Here is a 17,618-nt window from a genome sequence, read left to right as displayed (position 1 = left end):
AGCTGCAGCCTGGTTAACTTAAACAACTTTTAGTTCCTGTTATGTGATAGTTGCTTTGCATTTTGATTTAAATACATATATCAACTCCAGGGTATATTTTTTTCTGCTACTATGATACAACATGAGTTGGGAGAAGGCTCATAATTTATAAGCTTCATGTAGCCTACTGTCACGTTTCTAGAAGGAACCAGAAACCAGAGAGAGAGGATCCAAATGCAGACACACATGGACAGGCAGTCAGATGAGATAAACTGTCAAATTTTTATGTAAATTCATGCAGATTTACAGATGTCTGGAGATTCTCATTCATCCAGGTCATGGTATATCTGAAGTGCTGAAGTTGGCAGATGGGCTTGGCTGAGGTTCTTGAAGATATTTCACCTCTCATCCGAGAAGCTTCTTTCTGGATTTTAACTTCTATGGCTCCGCAGAAGTCAGAGACAACCCTACTGTAGCATGATTTCAGTTTTTACTTAAGTGCTGATAATTTACCTTTCTAATGTCTAACACTTAAATTGCACACATTAGCAGTGCAGTTATTGAAAGTGATTTACCACTGACCCATTCAGCAGGCTGGTGGAACTTGGCAGTTAATTTTTTTGGCATTTGGCAAGTTTGCAAGTACAAAAAAGAGTTTTCAGCCTTTTTTTATCCTTCAAAATGGGTTTGGAATTTTAAAATTCGTCAATGGCTCTGGCTCAGGAGAGGTTGGCTGGGTTCAGTACAGTGCACATTTGTGCACACAATTTATATACTTGTTTTGTTTATTTGTTTTCATTTTTCACACTGGTTAATGTTCTATATTGTCAGATTTTAATAAGCTTGGGGAAAGGTGTAAATGAAAGCACACCGGTATCAGCTGTCTATTTAGCACATGCATCAGACCAATGGTTTATTTTTAGTGAGGGGGAGATCTGTGTTGGCGGTATTTAAATCCAGTAGAATGGGGCTTTTGTGGCAGGCAGAGTGGCAGTGATTCATAAGTCAGCCCAGAGTTCCTCTCTCCCCTACTCCCTCATAATTAAAGCTGAAGCATATGGCCTTGTGACCATGCAAGCACAGAGGTATCTGCCTAACTTTTTTTGGCATCTTATTTTTGTCGTCACTGATGATGATGGTCCCTTTAGTCTTCAAAGCCGCAGAACTGAAAAGCATGTCACCTTGTGCTGTCACAAGCCACATCTGCCAGCCTAATCACAGCATGTTTCAGGCTTACTGATAGTGTGTTTAGCTGTATGGTTTGTTTTATGCACACATACACACATGCCATGCTCCTTTGCTTCAGTTGTAGTTGCTTACATTTCTTGTATCAGCCCCTGGATTTGTAATTGTGAGAAGTTTTTGTCAGGTGCACAGCAGTTTTTCAAGTAAGAATTCTAAATGTGCTTATCAAGCACTCAACTCTGGCCCATGCTTATAAGGCAGATACAGTAGGTTCTAAATGAGGAATTAGGCGTTATTGATAGTTGAACTCAAACAGATAATCAAACTGTATGGTCAACTAAGTATGACTAATCTCAAGTGACATGAGGTTGGTCAAAAGGCACCACAAGATGTAATTTACTGGTCAAATTTAATTTGACTTGCTGGTGCCACCAGAGGAAAAGATAGGGGATCACAAACATCAATAGCAACATCGATCCAACATCCATCCTCTCAGGATGATGAATGTCTTTACACAGTTTTATGGCAGTCCATCCAGTATTTGTCAAGATATTTCACTTTCGACCAGTATGGACTGACCTACGACACTGTTGTACCCGAAGCCACATCACTGGCTTGTCAAAAATTCCTCAGGACACATCAGACAATATCACATACTGGGGTAGGAGCTGAGTTCAGTTTGAGTGAACTAGGAATGACATAAGAAATGGTCAGAGAAAAGAAACCAGGAAGTGTCACAGGGATCCCACTGCCTAAAGGAATAACAGGATTCACATGACATGGCTGAAGCCCCTTCTTTTATGCAATACTATAGTTCACAGAAACACAAATTTTGACTTTGAACATGGTCAAAATGTTACTTTAGAGTTCACCAAGAACATTTTCTGGTTGTTGAGATTAGTGTAAAAATGTTGTGGAGACATCCTGCCTGAAAGGAGATGAGCATAAGCTGTGAAGGTCTGTATTATGATAATTCTTCCAAGTATTTTTTTTTTTTTGATTTCTGGAATGCTAACCATCCCCATAGTGTCTGCTTTTTGTTTAAACCAGAGTTTGCCTGGTGAGGGAATCTGGGCTGTCCTGCATTACATTTAGTTTCTCATTAGATTAGAGAATACAGTAAGCCTTCTGGATAATGCCACCACCAACCACCCTCTGCCCCTGCCCAACCATCCCAAACCCTACTTACCCCTTCCAACACAATTTCTTTCCTTCTTGCTCCTCTCTTGCTCTCCCCCCTCTTTCCAACTAAATCATTCATTCTCCAACTTATCCAGGAGTGAAATGGAGCACAGGCCAGGGTGGTTAATGGGGTTCTATGAGCCATAAGATTACTTTCCACCCTGAGCTCATTCCTATGAATCTTCCTTAGAGAAGTGACTAAAATAACAAACCACTTTCAGCCATAAGGCAAAATTACAGGAGGACTTTTGGGTGTTTAGACAGGCTGCGGTTTCCGTCAGCACTCTGCTCTCACTGTCAAGCATCACCGAGCCATGCACTTGTCTGTTATTCTGTGCCTTTCTTCCCGATGAGACAGAGTCACAAATGTTAACAAGAGAACTTAATTTACATTCCCCAGGAAGTCTAATTGGAGCTGGAACAAAGACGGTAGCAGTTTTTTCTCCCTTTCCTCAGTGGAAATCACAAGTGATATTGAGTTTTTTGTTGACATATTTTTTTCTATTATCCAGCAACTGTGCAATTCAAAATGTGTACTGTGTTTTGGGATTTGTAAGTTTCATTGCCTGTGCTGCTCATAATGGAGTTGTCTGCTTTGTCAGAAATTCATCAGCACTCTGGTTATGTCTCTATGACTGCTACTGGCCAAAAAAAAAAAGAGCCACAGGATGCAACTGACCAGCTGTTATTGTGCACTGAATGCTATGTTTCAGAAGTGCAATTTCAGCAACCTTTGACTGGGCCATGGTTTAGGTGAGTGGAATTTAAGTAGGTGGATCCAGAGATTATTCATTGCTCTCTAAGCCATTTAAAAAACTGAACATTATGGTTTGAAATAAATGTTTCAAAAACAGCTTGGCCTGGCAACTTGGACACCTAAACTTTATTATCTGTGGCTAACCTTTATTGCTTCAAACATCATTTGCAATCATTAATAAAAATGCTATGCTGAAATGTGTTCACAAAATCAGGAAAATGCCAGAATCTGCATATTGTCAGACCTGGTGCTGTAGATGATTGCCTTTGCTTTGCTGAAACCTTTTGTTTTTTGTTCCATGAACGTTATTAGTATTTAAGAAAAAAAGCACTTCTCTTTAGTAGTGAGTTTGTAAACTGAAACAAAGCATGAATATGGAGAGAAATAATAAAGGTTTTAACATGACATAAGTGTTATGCATACCACCATCACTTCCCTGCATATATTTTAATTAGACTAAGATATTCTGCTGGCTGTAATGCTTAAAACAAATCAGTCTTTGATCCGAGAATGTGTGCTGGCCCTCATTATCAATATACACATAAAGTACACTTCATTTTTTATTCTACCACTAGTGAGACACTACAGTCTATGTTTGTCTGTCTACCAAGGGTACATATAAAATTGATGAGCCGATTCCAAAAGTGTTAGAGAAGCCAGTCAAAGGTTTAGGTAGGAGCTATCATGCAGCTCATAGTGTAAAAAAGCAGATTCGGGGCTTGAGACAGCAGGCAGTTGATGGGATTAAGAGCACTAAGGCATCAAACTCTGGTGGCCACAGTTTGGTCTTTTGCCACAATTGTTATGGGCACTGACGGTGTATGATGTACCAATTTCTAAGATAGAGAAGCTAGAAAGAATGTTTAGCACACACATTAGGAAGTGACTGGGAGCTCTGCACTGCCTCAGCAGTGTGGCCCTGTATGGGAAAGGGATTTTGAGCCTCCCTATAAACAGGTTAAATGTGTTAAGTCTAGACTGGAGATAATCAGAATCCAGGGACGCAGCAGTGCAGAGCAGCACCAACAGTCTCAACAGGGAAGAAGTGGAACCCAAAGAAGGCAGTGTTGCAGGCTCAGGTAGCTCTTATCCTTAGGGTTATTGTAGGGCAGGTACAGCATGAATGTGGTGGTTTTGGTTTAAGCACAACACGACCTTCTTGGAATAAAACAGCAGCAGCTGACAGAAGGAAGATAGTTATTGGCGATTAATAGGCAGGAAGAGACAGGTAGATGTGCAAAGGCAGACTCAGCAGGGACAGTGGATAAGATGGGAAGATATAGAATGGAAGATGTGCTTCCATCTCCCCAAAATCTGAATAGATAGATCCAACATATCCCTTGTGTTCACATGTAGCATCACTTCGGCAAATCCTTTCAGGGCATAAAACAAGCCTGGCTCAAGGATGGTACACCTGTAGACATGATCAAGTGTTGAAATATTTAGCAGCAGTTATTGAAAGTAGGTGCTTAAAGTTAAACTCAGTGGAGGAGAAGAAGAACAAGAGGGGATTTTGTTTGTTCATAAGGGTGAAAAAGGCAGGAAGCAAGTAATTTTGAACAGGCAGGATGCAGGCTAGCTAAAGGCAGGGAGAAATTGGCAAATGAAAGTGGATTTAGGGAATCAGCTCATAGTTCTTGAGGAGATAGTCAGCACTAACCTCAGACCAGACCTTGTGTTGTTGTCAGAAGCACAGTGGACTGTATTTTGTCGAACTTATAGTTCCCAGGGAGGACACTGTACATACAGCTTAATGAGAGAAAGAAACTGAAATACACAGAGTTAGCTGAAGAAACTTAGAAGAAAACATCTGGATGTAGTTTTAGGTAGAAGACATTTCACCTCCCATCCAAGAGGCTTCATCAGTTCTGTCTGACTGGTGGTGAGCAGAAGATATTTATCCCACTGGGTAGTGTTTCAGTCCTTCGGCAGCCAACGAAGGACAAAGGGCATTCTTTTGAGGATAGTGAAGTCCAGATCCTCTCCAGAGAACACTGCTGGTTTGAGAGAGTCAAAGAAGCATTTTTTTTTGTCCAAATAGAACACCCCTCTCTGAATAGGATTGGTGGACTCAGACACAACTTATCATCCATCTACAACTCTGTTTTGAAATCTCTGCCCAAACATTTCCACCCCAATTCACACCAGGACAATGGCCGTTGGTCCACATGTGAGAGTTCAAAGACAGGTAACGATGATTATCAATACCATACCCCAATGACTCAGTCGTTAGGGGACATTGTTGGCCATGGCAGCTGTCTCTCTGCTGGGTGAGTTAGGTATAAAAGGGCGGAGGCTAAGACAGATAATTAGAAATGTAGCTGGTAGTGCAGCAAGGTCCAGTGAGTGGCTCTGGGGCAGAAAATGAGTGTGTTAATGGGGTAAAAATAGGTAAGTGGTTTTTATAAACAGCAACATATGTGAGGATTATGTCTGTTAAGCTGAGGTAAACTAGCATAGGAGGACAGGTTTAGCAACAGCATTTGATACAAGCAGCAAGCTTGGGGCCTACTTCATGGTGTTAGCATGAGGAAGCTAACATGAGGGCATAGTAGATGTTTGTCTAGTTTGTTGGAATGAATACTAATACAGGGTGGTTTCTGATACAATATAAAAGGAAGCAGGAGTCTGGCTAGTTATCTGGTGAGCTATTTGAAATGTTTCTTGGCTAGAACAGCAGTTGTGATCTTTGCTAGTGTTAGTGACAGTTTGGTAACAGTTAGCCTGAATTAGCCTGAGTAAATGAAGGGTTGTGCTGGTTCTGGGATGCTGGGACACACTGTTGAGCCTTCTCTGTGTCATGGGCCCAACTCAACAAAACACCAGTTAGAGAGGGTGCCCACCTGATGACCCTGTAGACTTGCCTTCACTGCTACACCCACATAGAATTTGTTTTGGTGCTTGTGATAACATAGTTACAGGTTCACTGGAATTGTTAATAGTCTTCTTTTGTTAGACAGTCCTGATACAACAGTGTCAGTGGTTGGACAACTGAGAGGACCTTGTTCTCAGGTGACTGCCAGTGCAAGCCAGGTGGGCCAGCCACCGCTTTTCCTGAGCAAATACAATGCAGATGCTATGTGTCAAATGACATATCTGCTCTTTGCTTGGGATAGGGTTTAGAGATGTTTTTTGTTAAGGATAAGTTAGGTCTGGAAAATGATGATGCTTACTGTGAGGCTCTGAAGATTTATGGTGGCATGGCCTGACACCCCCCTCATTGGGGCCAAATAATGGGTAAACATCATTTAACTTGTATATGGAGCTTCCATATGAATGCGCTCCCATTCTTTGATACATTTAATTGTGTATTACTGACTCAGTGTACACACAAAGTGTCCTTCATTTTTGGTTTATCCTGCCACCAGTGGGATGATAAAGTATGGGGATGAAGCAGTCTACAGGAGGGAGGTGGCCGGTCTGGTGTCATGGTGCAAGGACAATAATCTCAGCCTCAACACAGACAAGATGAAGGAGATGATAGTGGACATGAGGAAGGAGAGGAGATCTCATCAGCCACTGTTCATTCGGGGGCTCGAAGTGGAGAGGAGAGCTTCAAGTCTCTGGGCGTCCACATCATTGAGGACACATAACACCACACAGCTGGTCAAGAAGGCCCAACGGCGGCTGTACTTCCTGAGGAGGCTGAGGAGGTTTGGCATGTCGCCTAGGATCCTTTGTAACCTCTACAGCTGCATCATTGAGAGCATCTTGACCAGCTGCATCACTGTCTGGTATGGCAGCACTACTGCCATGGACCGCAAGCGCCTGCAGAGAGTGGTAAAGACTGTGGAGAAGATCACCAGGACTCCACTGCCCTCTCCGCAGAACATTTACCACCGCAGGGTGCGTAGGAAAGCTGCCTCCATCCTCAAAGACCCACCCACCCCCGGTACTGACTGTTCACCTCCCTACCGTCCGGCCGGAGGTTCAGAAGTGTGAAATGCAGGACCTCCAGACTGAAAAACTCTTTCTTTCCCTCTGCCATCAGACTCCTAAACAGCTGAGGAGTTTATTACCAGTTAATACGTCATGTACTGATGACCTATATTGTTTACATTCTCAGTTTGCACATGCATAATTGCACATTGACTGCTGACTGCTGCACATGCTGCTCCCATGCAGCATACACTCTTATTAGATTCTCATATATTTTTATTATATTGCTGCATTTGCTGCTTAAAGTGCCTTAGATTTTGTGTTACTTAATTATCTACTTTATATTTCATTTGTATTTTGTGGCATTCATGTGGACGGCAAAGTAAGAATTTCATTGTACAGGGAAACACGTTTCCTAACTGTGCATATGATAAATAAACACTTTGAACTTTGTTTGTCTCTCTACCCAAGGGTACATCCAAAATTTGGCATAATACCTTTTGTGTGGGCAACTCCATCTTCTCGGACCAACAACAAATACTTGTTTCTTGCCTCATTGTTCACCATTATTCTGTAATTGCTGTATAAAACACACATGCTATTTGCACCAAATTATCAAACAAGTTAAGGCAGACCTGGTCCTCAGACCTGTGCTTCTTCTGTCAACACAGTGCAGTGTCAAAGATCACATTTTTCATTGTCAGGGAAATACCAGCATTAAAGTAAGCTTCTTAGAGTTTTATAAGTTTTTTTGTGAAGAACACACCACAGAGGGACCTCCAACTATATGTGCACACAACCAACTCATTCTGTGTGACAAATTAGAAAATTCAGCTTCATTGAATGAATAAGAGAAAAACTGTCTCACCTTCATACACTTTAACTGGGGCATTTTATCTTTCTATATGAACAATGGAAAAGCAGACAGGCTAACAAAGATGGATCACAGAGCAACAAACTCCAATAGGGAAGTGAGCCCCTGGTCCCCATGGTGGGACTCACAGCAGGACAGGAGAATTTACTTCCTAGTGGACTACACATGGTCTCTGTCAGCTGGAATATGATTCAGTTTTCTATAACTGCCATGCACACCAGGCCCAGCACTGTCCTACCTATGTATATTACTTTAAAATGTAAAGTTTATAAACAGAAACCTTATGCTTTGTTATTGAAGCTTGCTGTTTACCTGCAACAATGGGTTTTGTTGTCTCATAACACATATGGACACTAATAATTATTCATATGTGACTGACATGTTCCTTTATACACAGGGTAACTCTAACAGTAATTTGCTTTTCCTAGAAGAATGATAGATTTCATGGGCTGAATATACACCTACCTACTACTAGCTAGTAAGAACTGCTCACGTCTTATGAGAACCTAAGCAGACTTATTTTTGAAATAGCCCAGCTCTAGTTAATTTGGGCCCTGATTTCTAATTTTAGTCTACTCTGGCCCACCTTGAAGTCCTTGTCAAGATGCTGTGACTGGTGTATTGGTTTTGTTACTGCTTCTCACAACAGCCATTTGTGTTGTCCTAATTGGTTCTATTTCTGTTCACAGATTTTTGGTATGAAACTGCAGCTCTGTTCCACAGCTCTCCTTAAAGTCACTGAATGTTTTTCTTTTCTTTTCCCCTTTGGCCTTCTGTCTTTTCTGTTACTTCATGTCTTAATAGCTGGTCTGGCTCTCTTGCCCTTTATTCTGTGCCACTCAGTGAAAGAAATAAAACTGCTTTCAATTTTATTTTCATCTCATGCATAGCATAGTTCCATGTCTTTCATAGATTTAATATTGCCATTAGTCAGAGAGTTAACCCCCACCCCTCCCAGCAGTGATTGACTGCATTCATTCATTTTCTACCGCTTAGTCCTTGAACGCGTTCAACGTGGGGGGGGTCTGCCGGAGCCAATCCCGCAGGTCGCCAATACATTGCAGGGCTTGACTGCATTGCTTTATGTCCTGAACACATTCACTGCAATGAGAGATACAAATAGTACTGTAATTAATGCAACACTGTCAGAACGTTTTTGATTAAATCAGAGAAGCATTTTATTGTACTGAGTTGCATTATATTATAGGGTGCATCCCATGTTTTGCCCTCTGTTATATACTGTAAATAGAGTGGACAAAATGTTTAGCATACTGTGTCAATAGGATAATACTGTGTTTATTGCAGGGCTTCTGCATTTCATATTATTAGAGTTTCTATGTCAATGGAAATTCAGTATGTTTTAATTATGCAGTTTGTCAGGTAGTTTAAAGACTAGCTTAACACAGAAAACACTTTATTTGAGTTAGTAAATTGTGTACTCCCACTTTGTTATGCTATTAATTGTTTCTGATCACAGTATGCAGCATGCAGTCCAACTGAAGCCATTATTCATTTTGCTAAAAAAAGGTCAGTCTGTCCTCTACACCTCAAAAATCCATAAAAATCTATGATATTATCTAGTACATCCCTCCTTCAAATTACACAGCAATGTCATTGTCATCCACCCATCGCATCCTTCACACAACCCGTCCCTCCCAACATATAAATAAAGGAAATCAGCTAACAGTGTGGACAGTATAAGGTTGCAATAAACACTACATAGAGAGATTGAGTGTATGCTACTGTCACCAAGACCAGTTGTAATAGAAATACTACCAAGCTACTAAATGCAGATTCAAGTGGCAAATAGTGTGTTTAAGTGCATTTTTTCAATCTGTGACAGGGGGCATTTCAAGCTAGAAATGGGTGCAAAGTTGCTCTTTACACTTAAACAATACATAAAATTTTATTAGAAAGGTGTTATTTGTACATCTTTCAACAATGGGCAACAAAGTCAGATGCTTCTCAGATCAGAGTCAATAAACTTCAGAATAGTGTGACTTCTGGTGACAACAAAGTAGTAGTAGAGGACTCTGATGATGATACACTAGGGTAAAAACATCAGCCTGTTGGCACAATTATGCCACCAGTAACCATCCCGTACTCAGGACAGCTGGCTGACTATTGTCCCAAGTAGCATGGCCCCAATACATGTTTGTGTTTCCATTGCACAGTATGAGCATTGCTCCTGCTGTATATGTCATTGTGACACAAGCGGAACGGACGTCGACAGTAGGCACACACCAGAGCAAACATGGAGTCAGCAAACATAGCTGTTGAATTGGATTTCTTATATTTTTTGTAATGTGCTGCCTTCTTCTTCTTCTTTCTTTTTTATTTTATTTTATTTTTTAAGATGTGGGTCTTCTTCTTTGGCTGAGTTTTGTCTGCCAGTCAAGAAGTAGGGACATAGACAGCCGGGTTGGAGGCAGAGTAGTACGCTTAATGAATTTGCGTCTGAGCAGGATTGTAAGTAAGAATTTCATTGTACAGGGAAGCATGTTTTGTCACTGTGAATATGGCAATAAACACTTGACTATACTGTATGACAGGAGGGTTTCAGTAGAGACATGGTCCACTACTAAGGCAACCAAAACCAATAATCCTGGTACAGGTGGGTACAGGATGGTTCCTATGGAATGGCACTTTAAAAGCTGCAAATCAAATAGTCTGCTCCAGCATTTCCTTATTGAATTACTCAAAATTTAAATGAACTTATTTTATATGGCAAATGTATAAATGTAATCTGTAGTCTAAGTTGCAGATACAGCTGTCACTATTCCCATATGGAAGAAAGCAGAGTAAAAATTATGGTGTCTGACAAAACAGAGGCACTCAAGTATATTTTGTGGATCTTAAAGGTATACTGTACTTAGACACAGTACTTGAGTAACTTTATTCAGTAAACTTCCACCCCGTATCTCAACTGAGCCCTCAGACATAGTTGTAGTTGTGGATCAGAGCTGTACACAAATACAGTTAACATGGCAATGTTCCTCAACTACTTTATAGCAAGTAATGTTTATGTGGTGGCATTTAAACCTCTTACAATATGTTACAATATGGTCTCGATATGAGAGACATTTGTATGCCTTGTATTTTTACAAAGGGAATCAGCCATAGTACATAGAGCAGGCCTGACCAAGCAGCTTCTCTGGCACTGGAGAGAGACTGTGAACTTGGGATGTTTGCAAAGAGAAGTTCACTCAAATTAATCATTCTGTCAGACAATGAGAGCAGAGCACCCCAGGGCTAAAAGGGAGACAAGGCCTTTCAGCAAGAAGAAGAATACCCTGTGCTGCTGTATATGTTTTGGGCTTGTTATTCATTTTTACAAAAGGGGTGCTGGGGATGGTAGGTTATGTAGTGGTGTGCTCTTGCCGGGGAATATATCTATCGTTTCGGGTAGCCATTTCCCTTAAGAGGGGATAAATGGATGTAGCTGAAGGTGAGGACAATGCAGGAACATCACATTTAGAAGCTTATTCATCAAGTTCATAGGTGGTGTCAGGCCTCTGCCAAATGTTGCATTTTCACAGCACCCTCAAAAAGGAACTGTTACTGGCCTTGCAGGATCCCAATACTCATCATACTTCACATCTAATTTTTGTCTCCATTTTTCTTCTCCTGAGAAAATGTGTTAAGGTATTTGAGATGGTTAGACTTGAGAGGGGTTCCTGATTGTCATTAGGAAATTAAGCAACAGACATAAAGATTCAGTTATTAATAATTCATATCCTTATTTTCTGCCTCTCTGTTGCCACTGCTGCCAGAAGCACAGGGAGGCCGTCTTGGATGCCAGGTCCCACATAATACACGTGTTGAAGCTCTCTGTTGTCCTGTCATTTCTGAATTAAACATGACAGTTATGTAATCCACACCTACATTTCTCTCTCCTCTATCCATTCAGCCCAACCAGTAGAAGGCCACCCACCAGGAGTCGGGGTCTGTCAGAGGTTTTTTCCATTAAAGGGAGTTTTTCCTCCCCATGCTTGTTCAAGGGTGATTTGTTGGGTTTTCCTCATAATAGCGTAAGGTCTAGACCGAATTATGTGAAGTGCCCTGAGACAATAGTTGTTGTGAATTGGCACTATACAAATAAATTGAATTGATATACTTAAATGCAAGAAATACTACCAGATCATGTTTTCTATAATAATGACATGCTGATAATTTACATATTTGGCAAGTTGTATCTTCATGTATCATGAAGTATTCTGACAAAATATTAGTACAATAAAATATCAGCTTTTAGTGACTGCGGCATTATTACACTTTATTACAAATTATTAGGCACTCACAGCACTTGGTTAAGGCTAAGGAATGATTGTGGTCTGGTGCAGAAAATGTTCATAGTGAATTTAGACACAGCCTGTTTATCAGCATTTAACCAAAACCTGTCTTTATCTAAGATTAACCATAGTGCCATTGTTGCCTACATCCTATACAGCACTCTGTGTGAGAACCCTGTTCTCTGGTTTGACAGTCACTTTAGGCTCCTGTCATTCCACACCACTTAGCAGGCATTCAGACTGATCTGGTTTTTTCAAACCTTTGAAAATTTGAGCACAGCCTTACCCTCCGAGCGACTCTAATGCAGTTCATAAATGTGGTTCTTCATTCATTCAAAAAGTATCATACAGCCAGAAATTATTTTGGCACCAAAATACAATTTGGTGGTGAACAAAATGCATAGGTTGGAAGGTGACAGTGTCCCCACCATTCTTCATTTTGGAACGTGTATTGTATCACATAGTCGCACCATGTTGGTCACTTCAAATCTGTGCAATGCACACAAACTTCTGCCCTTCACTGGGGATGACAGCTATGCCCCTTCTTACCCATCTTCTATGGTTTTTCCTTCCCCTTTTTCATGCATTAGATACACCTTTTCTGCTGTGCCTTTTATGTTATCTTCTTCTCATGTCTCAATTTATTTCTGATACACTCAGCCAAATCTTCACCTCTCCCCTTCTCTCTCACATTTTTTTTTATTTAACCCCCTGCTTCCCCCCCATCCATGCCTGTGGCTGCAGACATATAGAAACATGTCTCAGTTACCGGGGTTATTCAGATACCTTCTGGATGTGCTTGTGAACACAGTGGGAGCAGTCATAGTGATATATGGTTGTAATCCCACTGCTGCAACGTGACACGGCTATCAGTTGCCATGGGAGATGAGATGATTTATATTCTGCAGCTCTGGTTATGGCTGACTATAAGTGATGTTAATGTTAAAGGCCTGATTCTGTATTCTTATGCAAAACTGGAAAGGTCCTGCCACTGATTCCAACAATAAAAACAGTTTATTCACTAAGGTTTTAAAAATTGTTGGCTGTAATAAAACATTTTATATCTAAAGACAAGGGGTTGAGATTATTTATTCACTCCAAGTTATGTTCCTTATGAATCTGTGCTGTGCACGATCACTTTATGCTTTATTTGCAAATGATTTGTTCATAAAAGCTGAATGGTGCATTAACACTATAACATGTCTTAGAACAGCAGCAGGTCTTTCTCACCGTGGTGTATGATCAGTGTTTTCCTCTTCCTCATGTGTCCCATTGATGTTTCACGCACATGTATATTGTGCATTGTTACTGACTATTTGTTGCTATGGATATGAAGACGTTGGAGCGAGACGCATGCATAACATTTGATCAACCGAGCATTGCTTCAAAATGAAAAACAGTCAGACATGGATGACTTCTAAAGGCATTATTGATTTCAGCAGATAAATGATTGGTAAATTAGATATAGCAGTATACAATAGATAAAATACTGAGCTGTAAAGGAATGCAACATGAAAAACATGCTGGCAGTATATTACCTCTGGCTTCACTGACAGAATACACAGATTTACAGTGACTGAGAAACTGAACTACAGCTAAATTCCAGTTTGGATTATGACTTGTCATGTTGAAACAGGTTCCTATGATGGAAAAACCCCAATAGCTGCTAAATGTTCCACTATGTTCACCATCTAGTTGCTAACCTTGCCTAGCTGATGCAGGGTCCTGAGTGGGTAGATTATTGTCCAGAACAACAGCACTGAGATTCCACTAAGAGTAAAGTTGTGGTCTGGACAGATAAACAATGAGCTGAAACCCACTGTAAAAAGTCGTAGAGCCAAGTGTAGCTGCAGATTCAGGTAAACATTCTCTGTAGGTTTGCCATGACTAGAGACCCCTTTCACATTATCAGACTGTTTCAATGTTGTTATTTCATCTAATGTTATTTTTCACAAGTTGCTCAAAACTTGGCAGATCCCAATTCTGAACCTTTAAATTGATAAGCTTAAAATATTGACAGGATATGTATGGAAATGTAACAGGAGACTTCCACTCCTGACATGTCAAATGACATTATGCAGACTGATCATTTAACTAGAAAAGGTTTGATTTTACAATTGATCATTTTCTGATTGTGTTCTCAACCTCACTTCAATAAATAATAAAGTGAAAATAATAATTAAATGGACTTTATTGACAAAAGCTGTTGTGTCTGATTGAGTACAAGTTATTGATAGTTTAATCATTCTTAATTATTCCATAATAATGCCCCTGTCATTGTTAAGGGGGATGTTTTCCACTTGAAACAAACTGAATATTCTGAATCATAGATTATTGTCCTGTCATTAAGTGGTTTTAAATTAAATGTGTTGTTGCACAACTAGCCCCCTTTTTGATCAGTCCATGCTTTTTGTGATCCAGGCAGATAACTGTTCAGATTCATCATTAAATAATGATGAGTTACTAAAAATCACAAATATATTTCACTTTAGTTTTACTATTGTCCAAATTCAATATTCATCATAAATATATTTGATGCATTTTGTGCATCATGTGAATTTGATCATTTTCGTTGGCATTCGGAAACCTGGTGCTACAAAGAGAGGACATTTCAGAAATTCATGAAAATTGGTTTATTCATGCTTAATATTAATGTGATGTTTTTTCAAATCAGGTGTTGGCCTCTGCTTTCATCTAACACTGAACACCTCAGCCTTCCTCCCACTATATAATTATTTCTGAATAGATTTAATGTTAATGCAGCCATTAGTTTTCCTGGTGGAGAGTAGCAGATCTGGCTTCACTTTGATCTAACACCAGAGTTTTTACTTGCTCCTTTCTCCTGTCATCTAATATAATATTAATAATTATTAAATGTTCTTCATGATTCTTCAGGTAAAGTAAACAAGAAAAAGATGCAGGGCCAGCTTTTGATCTGCTGCAAGACTGCAATCTCCCCTGCACTTGGAGGACTAAATATATATTAATATTAAAGTCTTTCTGTAGGGTTTTACGGGTGTGGTGTAGAACTACCTTGAGCCATACTTTAATTTCCACTAAGAACTGTGTCAGTATTATTAAATGTGTGTTTTTGTGTGTGTTAATGCAGGCATGGTGAACTACAGCGAGGTGTCTGGCTACCCCTTGGTTCAGCACTGGAGTCTTCGCTCTGTGCTGTATCACGTCAAACTCAATCAGTGGGTCCTCTCTCAAGGTAAATCACCCTGCACTTCTGGCAGTTCATTAGATATATCATTTGTTATTATTAATTATTTATTTATGCTGGAGAAGACCATGCGCTAGTCTCTGTGACATAAATTCTCATAAACAAAAGAAGGGCAAAAAAACTGCATTGTCGGCCATCAATTATTTATCACATTTTAAGTAATATGACACATCAAGGTTAGCAACTCATCATGCACCTTGGATACTTTGTTTAATTTTCATTTTTGATCAGCTATGTGATTAATAATAGGCATACTTACATCTCCTGATTATCATATTCTCGTTTATGTGATTAATAATAGGCATACTTACAGTACATCTCCCGATTATCATATTCTCGTAGTCTTTGGTGCTTAAAGATACTGTAGTGACATCTTTACTCATTTTCGATGTCAAACTTTGTTTAAAAGCTTAAGATATGTTGAACTGTTGAAGAAAATAAACTGTAACAGAAAAATGTATATACAGAAGACTGCCTGCAGAAAAACACAAGTTTCTAAATGTATTCTTGTCAGCAGCAGAAGTATATTTATGATAATGAAATTCTTGAACATATAAAGACTATCACTGCAGGGCGCATTGCTGGCAATTTTGTAATGTAGTGCCAAAAGGTTCACGTTGGGTGCAATATATCAAATTAAACCTTGTTGGAACAGTCTATTATGAATCGCTTGTGATAGTGCTGTTCAGCTGAATTGCTCGTAGAGAACCCTGAAAGGCAATAAATGGGTGAGAGTGAACTTCCCTTTAATCTCAAATTATCAAAATGTCACATCAAAAGGGCAAAAACTTAAAAAAAAAGATGCTCAACAAGTACAAGTAAACAAGATGGGCACAGTTGTAACACAGTGTCCACTGACTACAGCTGTCCTGTTAATCGTCTGTTACCTCAAAATATTGTCTACATCCAGTAGTATCCAAAGCCACTCTTTCAGTTGTTGTGGTCCATATGAAAACTTATTGAAAAAGGAAGCATTAACATGTTTTTCTCCCTCTCAACAACAGGAAAGGGGCTCTGGATAGTAAAGGTTTTTAGCAGTTCTCATAAAAAGGTGTTTTTCCAGGTAGCACCCAAACTCAAGGCCTCATAATAAATAGGGTGCTAAAGTTAAGTTATTGCTTCACAGCGAGAGCAAATAAGAACACTGTCGTAACAGCCAATGCCAGAAGGAATAGATGGTTCCTTTAGTTAATGTGATAGAGCGAGAGGCCTTCAACAGATTGATAGGTTTATAGGCATTATTTCATCATACTTAGTATCATTCGCAGCTTCCAAAGCAGGAGCAGAAATCAGCCTTGGCTGCCTTTTTAAGAGCTTCGTATTTCCTACTGAGATTCCTTATGCCCAGAACTTTTCAAATATGAGATGAGCAGCTCACGTGTGTGTCCCATTTCATGAAAATCCATTCATTAGGTGCTGAGATATTTCATAAGATATGTAAAAAGTGTGACCTGCAGGGTAGTCATTTGGAAAAATCAGGGGATCATTAAAGCCATTACTATACATTCGCAGGTATCATGAAATCTTTGTACCCAATTATATGCCAATTAATCTTCCCTGTGGGGATAACAATCCATGGAGAACCAGTTCCTCGTTATGTCTGCTGGGATATTATGTAAGCGAAGAAACTCACGTGAAATGCTTCCCTTGTAACAAACACCTATCTTGAGAAGATCACACCGACTGTAGCACTTGTTCGCCAAAGTACGCTGTTCAAACACAAACAGACATACAAGGCACCAATAAGGAAAGCACCAAGCCACTGCAACTGCAGGGGCAGTGGCCGGAAAGGGATGCCCTTACAGTCTGCTGCTTTCTTGATGATCTCCAGCAGGTCATGAATCAGACTCCCGAATGCCGGAGGTTAACCGGCGGTAGGGGCGTGCTGCTCGGCCAGAGCAAGCTCGTCCCCACCGGTGCCCATGTCAAGCAGAGGATCTCGGGGAGAACTGGGCAATGCCTACACAAAATAGAATGATGATCCATCTGGCTGTTTGTCTGTAATCCTGCTAACCAACCAACAAATAAACAAACACACAGAACCAAAAACAACATTGTTGATGGAAGTAACTAAAGGATGCCAACCTCCTAGTGATGTTAGAGGAATAGAGATGATCAGAGGTACTGTAATTAGTTCTCTGGGAGCCATGGATGGCAGTTTATACAATAGTTGATCAAATGCATCAGCCTGGGCCAAAGTCATGGATGATGCCATCTAGCCATACTGGCTAAAAGGGTTTACTA

General features: G+C 40.1%; 1 protein-coding gene across 1 annotated transcript in view; it reads left to right on the top strand.

Annotated features, from left to right (window-relative positions):
- The window catches only part of astn1 (astrotactin 1), a 448,006-nt gene that overhangs the window by 270,810 nt on the left and 159,578 nt on the right, over window positions 1–17,618 (top strand). Inside the window, 1 exon segment of the mRNA XM_020613364.1 lies at window positions 15,258–15,362. Coding sequence (XP_020469020.1) covers window positions 15,258–15,362 — 105 coding nt within the window.

The sequence above is a fragment of the Monopterus albus genome, unplaced genomic scaffold (genome assembly GCF_001952655.1).
Source record: "Monopterus albus unplaced genomic scaffold, M_albus_1.0 scaffold133.1, whole genome shotgun sequence".
In the NCBI taxonomy this organism is placed as follows: domain Eukaryota; kingdom Metazoa; phylum Chordata; class Actinopteri; order Synbranchiformes; family Synbranchidae; genus Monopterus; species Monopterus albus.
Note: the sequence above shows the minus strand (reverse complement) of the source record. Positions and strands in the feature narration are given on the sequence as shown.